At 42.1% G+C, this 17,396-nt stretch overlaps 1 protein-coding gene across 16 annotated transcripts in view; it reads left to right on the forward strand.

Annotated features, from left to right (window-relative positions):
* Positions 1-17,396, forward strand: part of IMPACT (impact RWD domain protein) — a 45,714-nt gene that overhangs the window by 15,619 nt on the left and 12,699 nt on the right. For 10 of the 16 annotated variants that reach the window (XM_005282784.5, XM_065585374.1, XM_065585380.1 and 7 more), the window contains one exon: positions 13,749-13,822. In XM_005282784.5, coding sequence (XP_005282841.1) covers positions 13,749-13,822 — 74 coding nt within the window. Of the gene's footprint in view, positions 1-4,069; positions 4,102-11,995; positions 12,057-13,748; positions 13,823-17,396 lie in introns of all 16 variants that reach the window. The other 6 variants (XM_065585371.1, XM_065585375.1, XM_065585372.1 and 3 more) reach the window with 1 other exon arrangement.

The following is a 17,396-nucleotide window of genomic DNA, read 5'->3' on the forward strand; positions in this document are numbered from 1 at the left end:
CTTTCACATAGCAAGGCTCTGAGTGCGACCCCCCTCTTATAAATTAAAAATACTTTTTTATATATTTAACACCATTATAAATGTTGGAGGCAAAGCAGGGTTTGGGGTGGAGATTGACAGCTCGTGACCCCCCATGTAATAACCTCATGACCCCAAGGAATCCTGACCCCCAGTTTGAGAACCCCTGTTCTAGTCCTAGTTGTGACATAGTGTAACCTTGGGCAAATCAGTTAAAGTGTGTTTCTACTCTGAAAAGGGACTGTATACACATTAAATTCCTAGCTCGTCTGTAATCTTTTTGTATTCTTAGTCACATTTTCTCGTTTTAGTGATGCAAATAATAATTATTTTTCAGTCTCTTTGGTACTATGTAGCCAATACAACTATGGCAAAGTGATCTGGAGTCTTGTGCATCATTAACAAAATTGTTTGTGTCTATTATAGCTGAACAAAAACAGAAAACAAGAGTAATGGGTGCAATTTAGCCTGTTCTGTAGCATTACCTTTTCTGCTCTTCTTTGGCTGTTCATAAGGGGATTAGTTGTTTAAAATGCACAACACTTTTGTGGTTGGCATTTACGTTTTTAACAGCTGCTACAAAGAGGGGAATGATTGTTAGGGCATTAGCCAAGGACTTGGGAGTTCAAATCCCTGCTCCACCACAATAAGTTTGTGTGATCTTGGGCAAATCACTTAGTCAATGTTTCTGTTTCCCACCTGTAAAATGGGGCTAATAGTACTTCCCTACCTCTCAGGCATGTTGAGCATAAAATGCATTAAAGATTGTGAAGGGCTCAGATTCTGTGGCAATGGGGGCCATATGAGTACTTAAGATATATAGAACAAACCTGTTGGAGGTAATAGAGTTGCATGGTTGTCATGGCGGGCATAATGTGAGCTACAGAATCTTTATCACTTGACATATACATATTATTTTGACTATGGTGGCTAGAGGGGCATTAAAATTCAATCCCTCTGGATAATATGGCTTCAGGAAAGGAGGGAATCAGTACCACCAATGTTATTTCCTCTTCTTGCTTTAGGATACTTGCATCTATTGGTCACAGTTCTTAAGCTATGCATAGCACAGATACTGATTACAGGAAGCCCATAACCAGTGGGTGTGTGCTTCCTAAAGCATATATTTGTGATGTGCATTGGAGTATCGCCACAGAGATGTACTCATCTGAACAGGTTTTTAAAGCTACCTGTGCAGAAAATTAAATAATTCTTCTCCTTTCCTCCCTTCATTCCTCCTCTCGAAATACTTAGGAAATTTCAGACAGACAGGGTTTTGATTGGGCAAAGTTAAAGTGATGGTATGTGTGGTTAAAACTGGGATCATAACAAAAACTAGCTTAATCAGTAACTATGGAGGGAGTAGCATCTATTCACAACACTTTGCCTACTTCATAATATTAATTAATATTTGTAATGCACTATGAAAATGTAAAGTGCTATGTAACTTCTAATTATTGTTCAGTATTTAACATTTTTTTAACAGTTTCAATTAACCTTTAATATGGTTTTAAATAATATTACCGGTACTTTTAATTGGTATAGTAATTATTATTTTAAAACTGAAAACAAAGGTAATGGCTGCAATTTAACATGTTTTGTAGCATTACTTTTTCTACTCTTCTTTTGCTGAAGGGATTAGGTGTTTAAAATCCACAAAGCTTCTATGGTTGGTATTTAAATTTTTGAAAGATGCTAAAAAGAGTTGACCTGGTGTTTGGAAGATAACTTTTGGTCTTTTATGTTTTGAGTTTGCAAAGGGGCTTCCTTACCCTCCCTGGGGTCTACATTCATTGCGCGTTATTTATTATTCTGACTTAATATTTTGTGTTAACTTATTCTTTTGAAATTTAAAAAACCTAAACATGCACATTGCATATATAGTCTATGCAACTGGATTGTTCGATCATTCTGGAAGGTATCTTTACTTGGCATCTTTTCCACAAATATACCTGAAAACACTTTCAAACTGGATTAGTATTTTATATTATCTCCCTTTGAGTATCCTCGTTTCCTCCACCAAACAAATTAATTCATATAAGATACACTGAAAAAATTATTCATAAATTCTTACTGGTGAGATGAAAAAGCAATAATGAATTCCCTAAGCCAGTTTGTGCTTACCTACAGGAGGAGGGCAAAAGGCCAGGAAAATATGTGCTTACCCCTCCAGATTGTCAGATGATTGTCCCTTCTACTGGAAGGAGTTTAGGAAGTAAGGATTGGGCTGAGTGTTTGGGCTGCTAATCTCGCAGATTCCAGTGGTTCACAGTGAAAGAGAACCCTCTTGCTGTGGTTTCAGAGGTGTCCACTTGGAGGGCTGGCTTCTCCCCATGGTTCTCCATTGGCTTCCATCCCAGCCCTGGCAGTATGTTTCCTTCAGGTCACATGCATCCATTGGTTGAGTCCCTCTGGAGTTGTTCAGTAGCAGTTACAGAGAAGCCAAGCTCTTAAGGAGTTAATGCTGTATTAACTCTCAATTGGATATCCACTTAGATATCTGCATGGTCAGCTAGGGATGATGCATTTTTCATCTCACCAGAAGACTGGTGCTGTTCCACCTCCTTTGGCCCCACCTCCAAAATAATGTGGAAGGTGGACCCTTCAGAGCTCCACTAGCACTTTTGTGGGATCCTAGGGTGACGCCAGGTAAAAAAATGCCAAGCAGTGGCTACTTATCTCTCTGTATGTCCCAACTGAGAGAGCTACTGGGTTCCATTCCTTTGCCCACAGAAGTGTGGGGAACAATCTAGCCACTAGTGTGAAATCAGATTAAGCTGATTTAGTAAAATCACACTGAAAAATCTTCAGATCTATTGTATGCTACTGAATATGCCTTTATAAGAGAGAAATTGATTTAAATCTGTTATGAAAAAGATGTGTATGTATTTAACTCTATTGCAGAGTTAAAAAGTTGAGAAAGCAGAGGAGGGAAATATGTGTGAAAAAAACCCAACATTTTTAATGGAAATTCTTTAGAATTCATTATGAGAGGAGCATACAAAATTTGAAATAAACAGAACTTCAGGCCTCTAATTTTGTATCCTAGTAACGAGTATAGAAAATAATTTAGAAATATAAAACATTCCAGATACATCTGTTTGAAATAACAGATGAGATCTACCCAAATAATGGTCTAGAGATTAAAAATAAAAAATCCCCCACGCTTTTATTCACAATCTGCTGTAAATAAAATTCATGGAGCATCCTGGAAAACTTGTACCAGAAATAACTGCACTCACTCTCAGTTTGTATATGTTGGATCACAGTTTAAAACTGTGCCATAACACGTTTGCAGAGATTCATCTGAATGGACGGAATGAAACTCTGTTATGTGTAATATCACCTAAAATAGTACATCATAGATTCTAAGGGGAGAAGGGACCATTATGATCATCTAGTCTGACCTTCTGTATAACACAGGCCATAGAACTTCCCTAAAATAATTCCTAGAACATACTTTTTAGAAAAGCATCCAATTTTGGTTTAAAAATTGTCAGAGATGGAGAATCCACCACAACCTTTGGTAAATTGTTCCAATGGTTAACTACTCTTTCCATTACTCCCTTTCCAAAAATGTATGCCTCATGTCCAGTCTGAATTTGTCTAGCTTCAACTTCCAGCCATTCGATCGTGTTATACCTTTCTCTGTGAGATTGAAGAGCCCATTATTAAATATTTGTTCCCCGTGTAAATACATTTAGACTGTAATCAAGTCACCCTTAACCTTCTCTTTATAAAGCTAAAGAAATCGAGCTCCTTGAGGCTATTGCTATAAGGCATGCTTTCTAATTCTTTAATCATTCTCATGGCTCTTCTCTGAACCCTCTCCAATTTATCAACATTCGTCTTGAATTGTGAGCATCTGAACTGGACACACTGTTCCAGCCCAGTCGCACCAGTGCCAAATACAGAGGTAAAATAACCTCTCTGCTTCTTGAGATTCCCCTGTTTATGCATCCCAATATCTCATTAGCTCTTTTGGCCAGAGCATCACATTGGGAGATTATGTTCAGCAGACTATCCACCATGACCCTCAAATCTTTTTCAATCGCTGCTTCCCAGGATAGAATCTCCCATCCTGTAAGTATAGCCTCCATTCTTTTTTCGTAGATGTATACATTTACATTTAATCCTATTAAAATGTATATTGTTTGCTTGTGACCTGTTTACCAAGCAATCCAGATTGTTCTGAATCAGTGACCTATCTTTTTTGTTGTTTACCATTCCCCCAGGTTTTGTGTCATCTGCAAACTTTATCAGTAATAATTTTGTTCCTGGGTATTAATAAAATTGTTAAGTGGTGTAGAACCAAGAACCAATCCCACTGGAAATGGACCCTCTTGATGACAATTCCCAATTTACAATTAGCCAGTTTTTAAGCCATTTACAGTGTGCCATGTGAATTTTATATTGTTACAGTTTTTAATAAAAATGTTGTATGATATCAAGTCAAAAGCCCTACAGAAATCTAAGTATATTACATCAACACTGTTGCCTTTATTAACCAAACTTGTAACCTCATAAGAAAAAAAGATATTAAGTTAGTTTAACCTATTTTCCATAAACCCATGTCAATTTACGTTAGTTACATTACCCTCCTTTATTAATCAAGTCCTGTATCAGCTTCTCCATTATCTTATAGATTCATAGATTCTAGGACTGGAAGGGACCTCGAGAGGTCATCGAGTCCAGTCCCCTGCCCGCATGGCAGGACCAAATACTGTCTAGACCATCCCTGATAGACATTTATCTAACCTACTCTTAAATATCTCCAGAGATGGAGATTCCACAACCTCCCTAGGCAATTTGTTCCAGTGTTTAACCACCCTGACAGTTAGGAACTTTTTCCTAATGTCCAACCTAGACCTCCCTTGCTGCAGTTTAAACCCATTGTTTCTGGTTCTATCCTTAGAGGCTAAGGTGAACAAGTTTTTTCCCTCCTCCTTATGACACCCTTTTAGATACCTGAAAACTGCTATCATGTCCCCTCTCAGTTTTCTCTTTTCCAAACTAAACAAACCCAATTCTTTCAGCCTTCCTTCATAGGTCATGTTCTCAAGACCTTTAATCATTCTTGTTGCTCTTCTTTGGACCTTTTCCAATTTCTCCACATCTTTTTTAAAATGCGGCGCCCAGAACTGGACACAATACTCCAGCTGAGGCCTAACCAGAGCAGAGTAGAGTGGAAGAATGACTTCTCGTGTCTTGCTCACAAGGATTGATCTTGCCTAGGATTGATGTCAGGCTGACAGGCCTATAATTATCTGGGTCATCCTGTTTACCCTTTTAAAAAATTGTCACAACATTAGCTTTCTTTCAGTCTCCTGGAACATCCCCAGTAATCTGAGACATATTGAGAATCAACATTAACATTCCAGCAAGCTCCTCAGGCAGCTCTTTTAAAACTCTTGGATGCAAGTTATTTAGATTTGCTGATTTAAAAAATGTCTAATTTGTTCAATATCCTTCCAAGATACTAGTGGAATGGAAAGAGTGTTATCACTATATGATAAGACTATAACATCTTTTTTTCCCTCAGATATAGAACAGAAATGTTTACTGAACACTTCTGCCTTTTCTGCATTATTATTGATAGTTGTACCATTTCCATTTAGTAATGGACTAATACCAGTGTCAGGATTCTTTTTGTTCCCAATATATTTTTAAAACTCCTTCTTATTGTCCTTAACTCTGCTGGTCATATATTTCTTGTGTCCCTTGGCTTTCCTTATCAGTGTTCTACAATTTCTAACTTCTGATTTACATTCCTTGCGTCAACTTTCTTCCATTTGTTATATAGTATTTTTTTGTTTTTTACAGCTGCCATCATCTTCCTGCTAACTGAGGCTGGTTTTTTTAACCGGCACAGCCTTCTTCTTTGATTGTGGGATTCTGTTTTTTTGGGAGAACTAAAAAGGTGTTCTTAAATGATTCCCAATTATCATTCACATTTTTCTGATTAAATTTTTCCTCCCAGCTGATGTGCCACACAATTGTTTTGATCTTTGTGAAATTGGCCCTTTTGAAGTACCTAGTAGATATATTATTGTTCTGGTATTTATTCTGCTTGCACATTGTAAATGTGATGAAGTCATGATCATTTATATCTAAGATACCATTAATTTTTAGTTCTTCTTCGAGTTCTGTCCCTGTGGGTGCTCCACTCCAGCTGTCGGTGCACCCTGGTGCCGTTGATTGGAGATCTTCGATAGCAGTGCCTGGTTGGGACACACGTGCCTAGCTGTTGTCTCGCGGTGGCGTTAGGGTCTGTCTGTGCGCGTGCGTCTTGCACCCCCTCAGTTCCTTCTCAACCGTCCTCGGCTGAAGTTAGGACTCAGGGCAGTGCTGAACCTCTTCCCCGGTCACTGAAGGAAACAAGTAGAAATAGTTAGCTAGAAATATCCCAGTTCTTTCCCTTCCTTTAGAATAGTTATTCATTGTTCGTTAGTTTAAAATTTAACCCCCCCCCCAAAAAAACCCTCAAAAAACTTGTTTTTTCTCTCACATTCATCTCCCACTGAGACCTTCCTCCCAAGGCAATCATCGCTTCGTGATGACGGAGTCCCCTGGATTAAAAAAATGCGGCTCCTGCAATGAGTCTATGCCATGGTCTGATGGACACTCACTGTGTGTGAAGTGTCTAGGCAAGACACGTGTCCCCACAAAGTGTGTGCATTGTAATAGCCTGGAAACCAGGGCTCACCGCGACAGAGACCTATGGCTGAAAATGCTCCTTATGGAGAAATCCCTGCAGACATCAGCAGAGACAGGAACAAGTAAACTCTCTTTCGCATGCTCCCCTGCCAGGTCGGAACCGACCAGGAGTGCGGCTTCACCCTCTCATGCAAAGAGGCAGGAAGCCCCAACCTCTCCACACAGAGACCTACAGAAACGAAAAAGGTCTCCGGTGAAGTCGCTTCCCCCAGTGTTGACAGCACCAAAAACCGGCACAGCCGACTGCCCCAGCACCTCAAACATGGCTCACACAGGGCACAGAAACAAGGATTTGACCCTCCACAGCGGTCAGCTTTCCTTGGCACCAACCCTGCCGGCACCATGAACGGACTCGGGACTGGCTGCGCGGTCCACCCTGGCGCTGACAAGACCATCGGCACCGAGACTGACAATAACCCCCGCTGCAGATGCACTACCGCCAGAGGGCACCTATAGGTGGCTGACGGCTAAACAGAAATCGCTGTGGACGTCGGCTCATGCTCTGAGACCCGTGGCCCCAGAGCCTGACTCTCCTCTACTAGGCACCGAGCGCTCACTCTTTGATCAGCTGCACTCATTGACAGAGAGAATGACATGCCGCAGCAGGCAGAGTTTTCCCCACCTGTCTCTCCTCCCCCTCCGGAGCCATACCTATTTCAAGGCACGGCACCCCACAAGAATGAGCCTCAATTTCCCTGCTTTGTCCCCCCATGGGCAGGGCCCCACTTTTCATACCCTATGCAGTGGCCACAGTGGTACCCTTGGTCTGCCCATGATGCCAGTCCTTCTTGTGGACCCTCTACCAGACCTCAGACTCGCTCTGCATCTCTATCTCCAGCTCCATCTACATTTAGAGCTCCTGAGCCCCCTCCCCTCAAAGAAGTGGGCTACGAACCTTTCCCTGAATCATCTGATCATAATTCTCCATCAGCTGCAGATGAAGCTCTCACGCCACCACCACCACAGAACGTGGATGATTTTAAGCAGTTACAGGAACTTTTTAAGAGAATGGCAATCAGTCAGAACATTCCTTTAGAGCAGTGGTTCTTAACCTGGGGTGCACGCACGCACCCTCTGGGGGTACAAGATGCCCTTTCCGGGGGTGCGAAACATGCCAAATTTTTTTAGAAGGCAAATCATCAAAAACTCAAATTAAGCACAGTCACGTAAGTACAACTACTTTGTTTCATCAAACCTATGTATTTATTAACATTATACATTTTTTAACGATTACTGCGTTAAATTTTAACTGCAAAATTAAAATAAATATATAATTATATCTCTTTCTTTCTATAGTTATGATATATCTAGGTTTAAAGAACTGACCTACTTCAACGATTTTTGATAAGAAGTGCGAGAACATATTTTTGAGAACCAAAGGGGTGCAGGCTGCAGTAAAGGTTAAGAACTGCTGCCTTAGAGGAAGTGCAGGCCCCAGTCGAGACCATATGATAATGGGAGGAACCGCAACAGACCTCCCAGGCGCAGACACAGCCAAGCGCAACTGACTACATCCCACACATCAGGAAACAAACAACAATTTTGAAGCCTTGGTCGGGGATCAGAGTGACCATCCCTTGGCACCACCGCTTACTTGCCCTTTTGGCCACCGCCTCCAGTTTTTCCACCATGTCTGGCAACAGGTCAGACAGGACCGCTGGGCCTGGAAATAGTACAATTGGGCTACTCCATCCCTTTCACTTCATGCCCACCCACCCTTCCCCCTTCCCTGTCCCTCTTCAGGGACCCCTCTCAAAAAGCACGTACTGAGGTGACTCATTTTCTACAGCTTGGTGCAGTGTTACCTGTACTGCCATAACATCGGGGAAAAGGGTTTTACTCTCTCTATTTTCTGACCCAGAAGAAAGGTGGGGGATGGAGGCCTATACTAGACCTACGCAGACTGAACAAATTTGTACGTGTACAGAAATTCAAGATGGTCACATTGGGCACAATAATACCTGCGCTGGAACAAGGGGACTGGTTCTCAGCCCTCAACCTACAGGATGCCTATTTTCATATATCTATTCACCCAGCACAGATGCTTTCTGCGATTCACAGTAGGGCACAAACACTTCCAATACAGAGTGCTACCATTCGGACTCTCCACGGCACCGATAGTGTTCTTCAAGACTCTCGCAGTAGTGGTGGCCCACTTACGCAAACACGGAATTATACTTTTCCCCTACCTAGACGACTGCCTTATCAAAGGCCATTCATACAACGAGACATTAGAGGCCACTGGTTTTACCATCTCCCTCTTCCACAGTCTAGGCCTGCAAATAAACTTCCAAAAATCCACCCTGATACCCACACAGCAAATCGAGTTCATTGGGGCTCATCTGGACTCAATTTTGACCAGAGCCTCGCTCCCACACACCAGATTCCTTGCCATCATACACCTCATACACACGTTATTTGTTTGCCCCAGAGTAGAGGCAAGAACATGCCTGCAGCTTCTTGGTCATATGGCAGCCACCACCTTCATGGTCAGATATGCCAGACTACATATGAGGTGCCTTCAGGGTTGGCTCAGCTCCATATACAAACCCAGCAGGCACAGCCTCTGCATGATGCTGATTGCTCCAGCAAAGGTATTAGTCTCCCTGCAGTGGTGGACAAAACTGGGAAATGTATGCATGGGCATCCCCTTCCATCAAAATTCCCCTGTGCTCATGCTCACGACAGACACTTCCCTGATAGGCTGGGGAGCGCACCTGGGAGCTCACACAACACAGGGCTGATGGTCCCTGTCATAGATGCATCTGCACATAAATCTTCTAGAGCTTAGAGCAGTCAGATATGCCTGCCTTCACTTTCTCCCTATCATAAGGAACAAATCTATTTGGGTCTTGACAGACAATATAGCATGCATGTTCTACGTCAACAGATGGGGGTGGGGGGAAGGAGGAGTGCGATAGCACTTCCTATGCACAGAAGCCATCCAACTATGGAATTGGTGCATACAACATCGCATAGAGATCACTGCTTTCCTATCTGCCTGGGTGTCAGAACACTACCGCCAACACACTCAGCACACACTTCTCACAAGAACACGAATGGGAATTGCACACCATGATACTGTGACAGCTCTTCTCCCACTGGGGCACCCCGTCGGTAGACCTGTTTGCCACATCACAAAACCGCAAATGTCATGTATTCTGCTCCAGAGTGGGACTTGGAACCGCGTCCCCCGGAGACGCATTCCTCATTCCGTGGAACAAGACACACGTACGCTTTTCCGGCCATCCCACTGATATGCAGAATCTTACGCAAGATCAAAGAGGACAAGGCCAGTGTCATACGTATTGCCCCAGCCTGGCCAAGACAAACATAGTATCCTTACCTGCTGTAAATGTCCATCCACCCTCCAAGAACTCTTCCCAACAGACTGGATCTGCTCTCCCAGGGCAACGGTTGGATTCTTCATCCGCAACTGCAGAAGCTCCATCTGACATGCCGCAGAGTCATCCTTCATGGTTCCAAACACACAACCTAGCTTGTTCGGAGCAGGTCCAACATGTCGTCCTGCATAGTCGACGAGACTCCACTCGTAAGACTTACCTTCAAAAGTGAAAACGGTTCTCCATATGGTGCTTCCACAGAAACTTGCCACACCATACCACGCTTCTCCCTGATATCTTGAACTACCTCTTACAACTAAAAAAAGACAGACTATCACTCAGCTCTATCAGAGTACACCTTGCAGCAGTTAATACCTTCCATGACACGCTGGATGGATTTTCAGTTTTCACCCACCCCACCATAAAAACGCTTCCTCACGGGCCTTCAAGACCTTTACCCTGAGATTCATCTACCTGCAGCTACCTGGAATCTGAACCTAGTTCTCCAGGGTCTTATGAAACCTCCCTTTGAACCACTGGCTACTCCTCCAAACTACACATGTCCATGAAAGTAGCATTCTTGGTCGCCATAACGTTGGCAAGAAGGGTGTGGGAAATAAGTGCACTAATGGCCTACCCTCTGTACACGATTTTCTTCAAAGACAAGATTACAATGCGACCCCACCCCAAATTTCTTCTCGAGGTGGCGTCCACCTTCCATCTCCATCACCCAATACACCTACCTGCATTCTACCCTAAACCTCATAAGAACCCACAGGAAGCGGCATTACATATTCTTGATGTCAGACGTGTAATTGCCTTTTATTTAGACAGAACTAAGGCATTCCGTAAAATCTCCAAGACTATTTGTGTCCATTACCGAATGATCGAAGGGTGCTGCTATTTCCAAGCAATGACTCTCCAAGTGGATTTCTGAATGCATTAGGTCCTGCTACCAGACCCAGAATGCTCAACCCCCAGAGGGCATTAGAACACACTCTACTAGAGCGATGTCAACATCGGTTGCATTCCTGCAAAACGTACCTATTACCGACATATGCAAGGTGGCCACATGGGCATCAGACCACACATTCATCAAACATTATGCTATCACACAGGACAATATGGCAGACGCCATAGTAGGCCACACAGTACTGTCCACCGTTATCAACGACGCAACTCCAAAGTCCCACCAACCGTAGTGGGTACTGCTTCACATTCACCTGGAGTGGAACACCCACAGGGACAGCACTCAAAGAAGAAGAGAAGGTTACTCACCTTGCAGTAACTGAGGTTCTTTAAGATGTGTCCCCCTGTGGGTGCTCCACTACGCACCCTTCTCCCCTCTACTTTGGAGTATGAATCAGATGACTCTACGGTAGAGAAGGAATTGAAGGGGTGCGGGACGTGCATGCAACCTAACGATGCCACGAGACAACAGCTGGGCGCGTGCGTCCCAACCAGGCACTGCTACTGAAGATCCCGATCAACGGCTCCAGGATGCACTGACACCTGGAGTGGAGCACCCACAGTGACAGCTGGAGTGGAGCATCCACAGGGGGACACATCTCGAAGAACCTCAGTTACTGCAAGATGAGTAACCTTCTCTTCTGTGATCAGTTCCTATTTATCTGTTAGGGCAAGGTCTAATGTAGAATTCCCCTGTGTTGGTTGCAACACTTTTTGAGTTAGGAAATTCTCATCTATAATGTTTAGAAATTCCAAGGATGTTTTAATATTGGCAGCATAAGACCTCCAACATATGTCATTCACATCAAAGTCCTTCATGATCATGCTGCTTTTTTTCCTACACAGTGTAGATAGACACATAAGGAGTCAATCATTCTGTCTCTAGTGTGATTTGGTGATCTGTAGCAGACACTAACTAGTACCCTGTCTTGTGCTTTATCTGTTAGGACATTGATCCAAATGCATTTAAGATCATTTTCTTCAGAGTTATCAGTGACTCGGAAACAGGTAATGCTATTTTTGACAGAGTGCCACTCTCCCTTCCCTTTTGCTCACTCGATCCTTCCTAAATAGCTTATAACCATTGATTTTAACATTCCAGTTGTGCAGATCATCCCACCAGGTTTCAGTAATATCAATGGGATTGAATTTATGTTCATAAATTAGCAATTTCAATTCCTCTGATTTATTACCCGGGCTCCTAGCATTGGAGTGTGAGCAATTCAAACGAATTTCTTCTCTTCATGTCCTTTGGTTCTTTGATTAATTTTGTTTTCAACATCTTGACTTTGTGATAACTGAGTGCTCCTATTTTCCCTCTTTTTACCCTCACCTTGTTATTGTTTACTATTTATCAAGTTCTCTAAAACTCTGCTAGGTGCCTGATGGACATATACAGAGTTAAGTTCTCTGCTTCTTGTAGCTTACAGTTTTAAATATATAAAAAATGCAACAAGTAGGATCAGTGGGGAATTAAAAACAATTTGCTTGCCAGGGATGCTTTCTTAAGCTCTCACAACTTTAATAATATTTTGCTTAAAGTAGTATTAATTATGCATTGTTTATTAAAACAGTGTCTTTAGCAAAGCTCTTTTCTTTGCTAGACCCAATTGATAAGGGCAGAACAATTGGAAGTTTGTTTAATTAGACACAGAAGAGGAATTAATATTGATTTACTAAATGATGTTTTAAAAAGTGCTATTTGTTAAAAACAGAGATAGCAACTTGTTAAGAGATTATTTTTCTGCATAGTAAAACAAGAACATTACGAAGTCATCAATGCTATATATTTAAATAGGTCTATCCTTTTCAGTCTATCAATTTCTTACAATGTGAACAGTATGCTCAATTGGAACAATAGTCAATGGGATAGCCTGGCTCCGCTATTCACATACTGTGTTATATGTGTTAAAAGAGAGAAATCTGCTTCCTCCACATTTACAAAAGCAATTTTAAATGCTTTCGACTCATAGAGTGAAGCTCTATGAATAAATAAAGATCTGCTGAATGAACTGGTCATCACCTTTTAAAAAAACATTAGTACTGTTCCTCACGTTGTCCCCAGAATTCATCATAGAATTCAAGTAATCTGCTGACTTTGCAAAATTTATGCTTGTGCAACTTGTGTAATGTGCAACTCTAAAGACCATCCCATATGTTATGTGAGTGTTTCGCACGAACAGGGTGAACAACAGATGCATTGCATATTGATATAGGAGAGACATATCAGCAAATTCATTCTTAACTTCCAGAAGTAAACACCTTTAATGTTATAGAAATTATTGTATCTTCTTTACATCATGCTCTGTATAATCACCACTGCTTGCTTTAGGTAGTTACACCTGCATGTCAAGGGAGTATGCAGTAGACTGTATAGCGCTTAAATTCTAGGATGATGAGGGCTCTAGAAATGCTTATAGGCCCGGATTTTGCAAGTTACATAAACATCTGAATAGTCCCATCTTGTGCTTAAAGTTAAGCATATACTTAAGTACCTTGCTGAATCAGGGCAATCGATAGGATATAGGGATAGAAGTATCTGTTCTTCTATGTTGGATAGTTTACTTACTTTTTTTAAACACCAATTTCTTTTGATACAATAAAACAATTCAAGATTAATGTTAGATAATTGTTTATTTTAACATCTGTGTACAGATCCTTTACAAATGATGCCTACAAACCCTGTTGTTGTTTTTCAAGGTGAAAATGGTTCTTGCCAAATTGTATGAGAATAAGAAAATAGCGAGTGCTACCCACAACATATATGCATACAGGTGAGTGAAGAGTAGAGAATTTTCAGCCTCAGTAACTTTGACCCTAACTATACATTAAGAGTATTAAGTTTTGTTATGGATAAACATACTCATAGAACCCATGAAGATCACAGATATAAAATAAAAATCAGAAATTGTGTTATAGGGTCGTATAATCTTCTTACACTGCATTTGGATTCAAACAATGCCTAAAAGTGATCTACAACTACAAGTCAAAAGTGTACACATTGATTCCATATGGTCTGAAAATTACTGATCATTCTGAATCTACTCATACACCTTTGGAATGCTATTGGATGAAAACAGTCCTTCTAGCAGAATCCACTAATTCATCATGAAAATAGAAAGAAAAATAGATAGTAAACATTTTGGGACAGAAACCTCTTTTTTGTTTTATGTATCTGTATGAGACCCACATCCCTGACTGAAGTCCCAAGGCACTATTGCAATACAAATAATAAATAAGTATGGCACCGGGGAAATAGAGTGGGAAGAGAAATAAATATACATACACACACATGCACACTCGCACATACCACATATGTCGGAGGCTACCGGTGTGGTGCTTCTGCTTTCTCCTGTTGATATCACTCGGCTGCGTGCGTGTGTTCCCTCTGTGTGCTGCCCCAGCTCTGCGCAGATAGCTGACACAGCAGACCCGACGAGAACCCCCAATGACCACAGAGTCTAGTAAGGTACAAAGGCACCTTGGCCAGGTTTATTGCGATCTCGGACACAATTGCAGTTCCCCGTAGATTACTTAGTCTACCGGGCATACTACTAATAGATGCCTCTTGGCAAGGACCCGACTCAGTGGCGGGACTTTCCACTGCCCCCGTGGCCGGACAAAGACACCACCCCAGGGATACATTTTTATACACAGGTACAAACAAGTTACACATCACTCCTGACGTATTGAGGTGCAACCCCTCTACATAGCAAGGTGCCACCTCTCACCTTGTACATGTTGGTTCGATCAAAACAACTCTATCCATCATTTTACCCTTTTGCCCCTGTCATTGGGATGGGTCGGCCTGTTCCATGTTATCTGTGGAATGTTCCGGTATAGTGTATCTTGGTACCATGTTTAACTATGCGAGGTGAATATATATTTATGCAACATCAGCCCTTTTCTTGCCAGCTTCTGTGAGCAGGGCCTGCCTCTTGCTCACAGCTTAACTTTGCTTTATGTTAGCAAAGTCTTGACCATTACTTTAGTTTGGTTCAAGCCTCAGGCCTCATACTGGGCCTTCATTAGGGCCTTCACTTACTACACATGTGGACAAAGCATGGCGAAGAGGGACATAGAGGACAGTATATTTAAAAGCTACTCAGGAAATGTCTAAAATCAGTTTGTGTGGATGGTACTCAGACAACAATGTTTTATCTCAGCCACATTTCCATGGTCAAAATCCATTAGAGACACACTGCTTTGAAGATAATGTGCAATTACTGTATTGTACATATAAATAAAATATAAAGTAAAACATCCCATAAACTGTTTTCCTGGCCTACATTTAAATCTCTTCACTTCCATTTATTTTATTTTGATGATAAAATATTCTAGGCTGAATATTTGCATGCAGGGTTTTGGCTGAGGAAGGTTATTTCCAGTTTTCCAAAAAGACACTCCAGTGGATTTGTGTGTGTTTGTTAAACTGTGTGTTTGTGTATATGTGTTTTTCTCACACACACACAAACATACATTTTATGTATACTACTTGCAAAAAAATGACATTAAAAGAACCATTTTTAAGGTTGCAAAGTCAAGCACTGAAAAATTAGGAAATACCAGAATTTAGGTTGCCTGTCTTCATAGCAGGGTCTGAATAGTGTGCAGTAAATAAGGCCTAGCATCACACACTGAACAATGAGGATGAAACAAAATATTGATCAGCTAGTCATTGAGTACAGTCCATCCTGTGCACTGAATAAAACGGGTCCTGTGGAAATGATGTCATCTTTTTATTAAGAACTATATCATAATTCATATGCACCAGAGGGATGAATTAAGGTTGCACATTAAATTTCTGCTCATCCCTGGGCTGGAGTATGCCCAGTGTGAATGGAATCTTCAGAGGTTTTGCTGAGAAGGTCTAAGACTGAACATGTGCAAATTGTGATTTTCTAATAGGCTTATATCTTGACCACATTTGGGCATATTTTAATGAGGATGACAAAAAGTACGTCCTTGATGTAAAAGTCAGTCCTCTGCCAAATTTCAAATCCATTCTCCAAAACATGAGGACACTAGAGCTTCTCAAAAAAAAAGGTCGCCAGAATTTTTGAATATGGGCAAAAGGTATTATTCCTTAGCCTTGTTCTTGGAAGCAGATGAAGCATTTTGGCTGAAATTTTCCCCAAAAATTCAGCCAGAGGCAGACACCTGCCATGGAAACTTTCACCCAAATGGTAAAAATTTGGCAAAGTTATAAGTAACTGAAAATGGGGTCTTAATATGGGAAGTTTTGGGCAACCTTAATAATGAGAGCTACCAGCAGCCCTACCTATCATAAACTCATTTCACATAGGCTTCATATATGACTTGATCTCAGTCCAGATCCACATCACAAAAACCACCATCACTACAACTGATACTAACAGTTATCCCTTGTTGGCAGTCTTAGCAAAGAAGCCAATGATCTGAAACACCATGCAAGAAAACTGACCTAGACAGTTATATCTATTGGTGGTACTACCAAAGAGCAAAATGGTAGGAAGAGGAGGTTTGAATACCACCCATGCTATATCTGTCTGTGAACAGAAGATTTCAGTTTTTACTATTGCCAATATGACACCTCTCTCCGTCACTAGCTACATACACTTTAAACAAAACCAAATAACTGAGTGTGATGTTACAAACAAAGGTTATGAAAGGTTATGAAATCAGTTTGGGTAACAAGTGGCATGATGCCAATTGTGTGGATAATTGTTTGGAACTAGACTGAGGCCATAGTCCTATCAATATAAATCACCTGTTCCAGGGTGTACAGCTCCTACAGTGCCTGATGTGCAAGCCTCTCACGCATGACTAAGGCAGCGATTATGTCATGGAAGTCACGGAATCTGTGACAGCCTTGCAGCTCTCAGCTGCTGCTGACGGCTGGCCCCTCAGCAGCTCCTAGACGCTGGGCAGCAGGGGGATCCCGGAGTTCCAAGCCCCTGTGGGTGGTGAGGGTCCCCTGGAGTTTCCATCCGCCAAGGGCGGCACAGGGAAGCCAGAGCTCCCACTTGCTGCAAGCAGTGGAGCTCCCCACAGCTGCCCAGCTCTGGTGGGCAGTGAGTGACCCCAGAGCTGTCCAGCCATGGCGGGTGGTGGGAGCCCCCCTTCAGCTGCTCAGCCGCAGTGGGTGGCGAGAGGTCCCCCTGCATCTACTCATCCATGGTGTGCAGCGAGGGCCCCCCTGCCTCCCCACAGTGGCCCATTTGGACCATCCTCCCTCCCCATTTTGTATCTGTGACAAAATCTGAGCATTACTCATGACACAACCTGCTCCAGAGCTGTTCCTGGATGCAGGGGAAGCCCCACAGAGCCAAAGAGTGGCCTGGGGAATCTGAGTTAAAACTCAGTCGT

Source organism: Chrysemys picta, chromosome 2, assembly GCF_011386835.1.
Source record: "Chrysemys picta bellii isolate R12L10 chromosome 2, ASM1138683v2, whole genome shotgun sequence".
Taxonomy (NCBI): domain Eukaryota; kingdom Metazoa; phylum Chordata; order Testudines; family Emydidae; genus Chrysemys; species Chrysemys picta.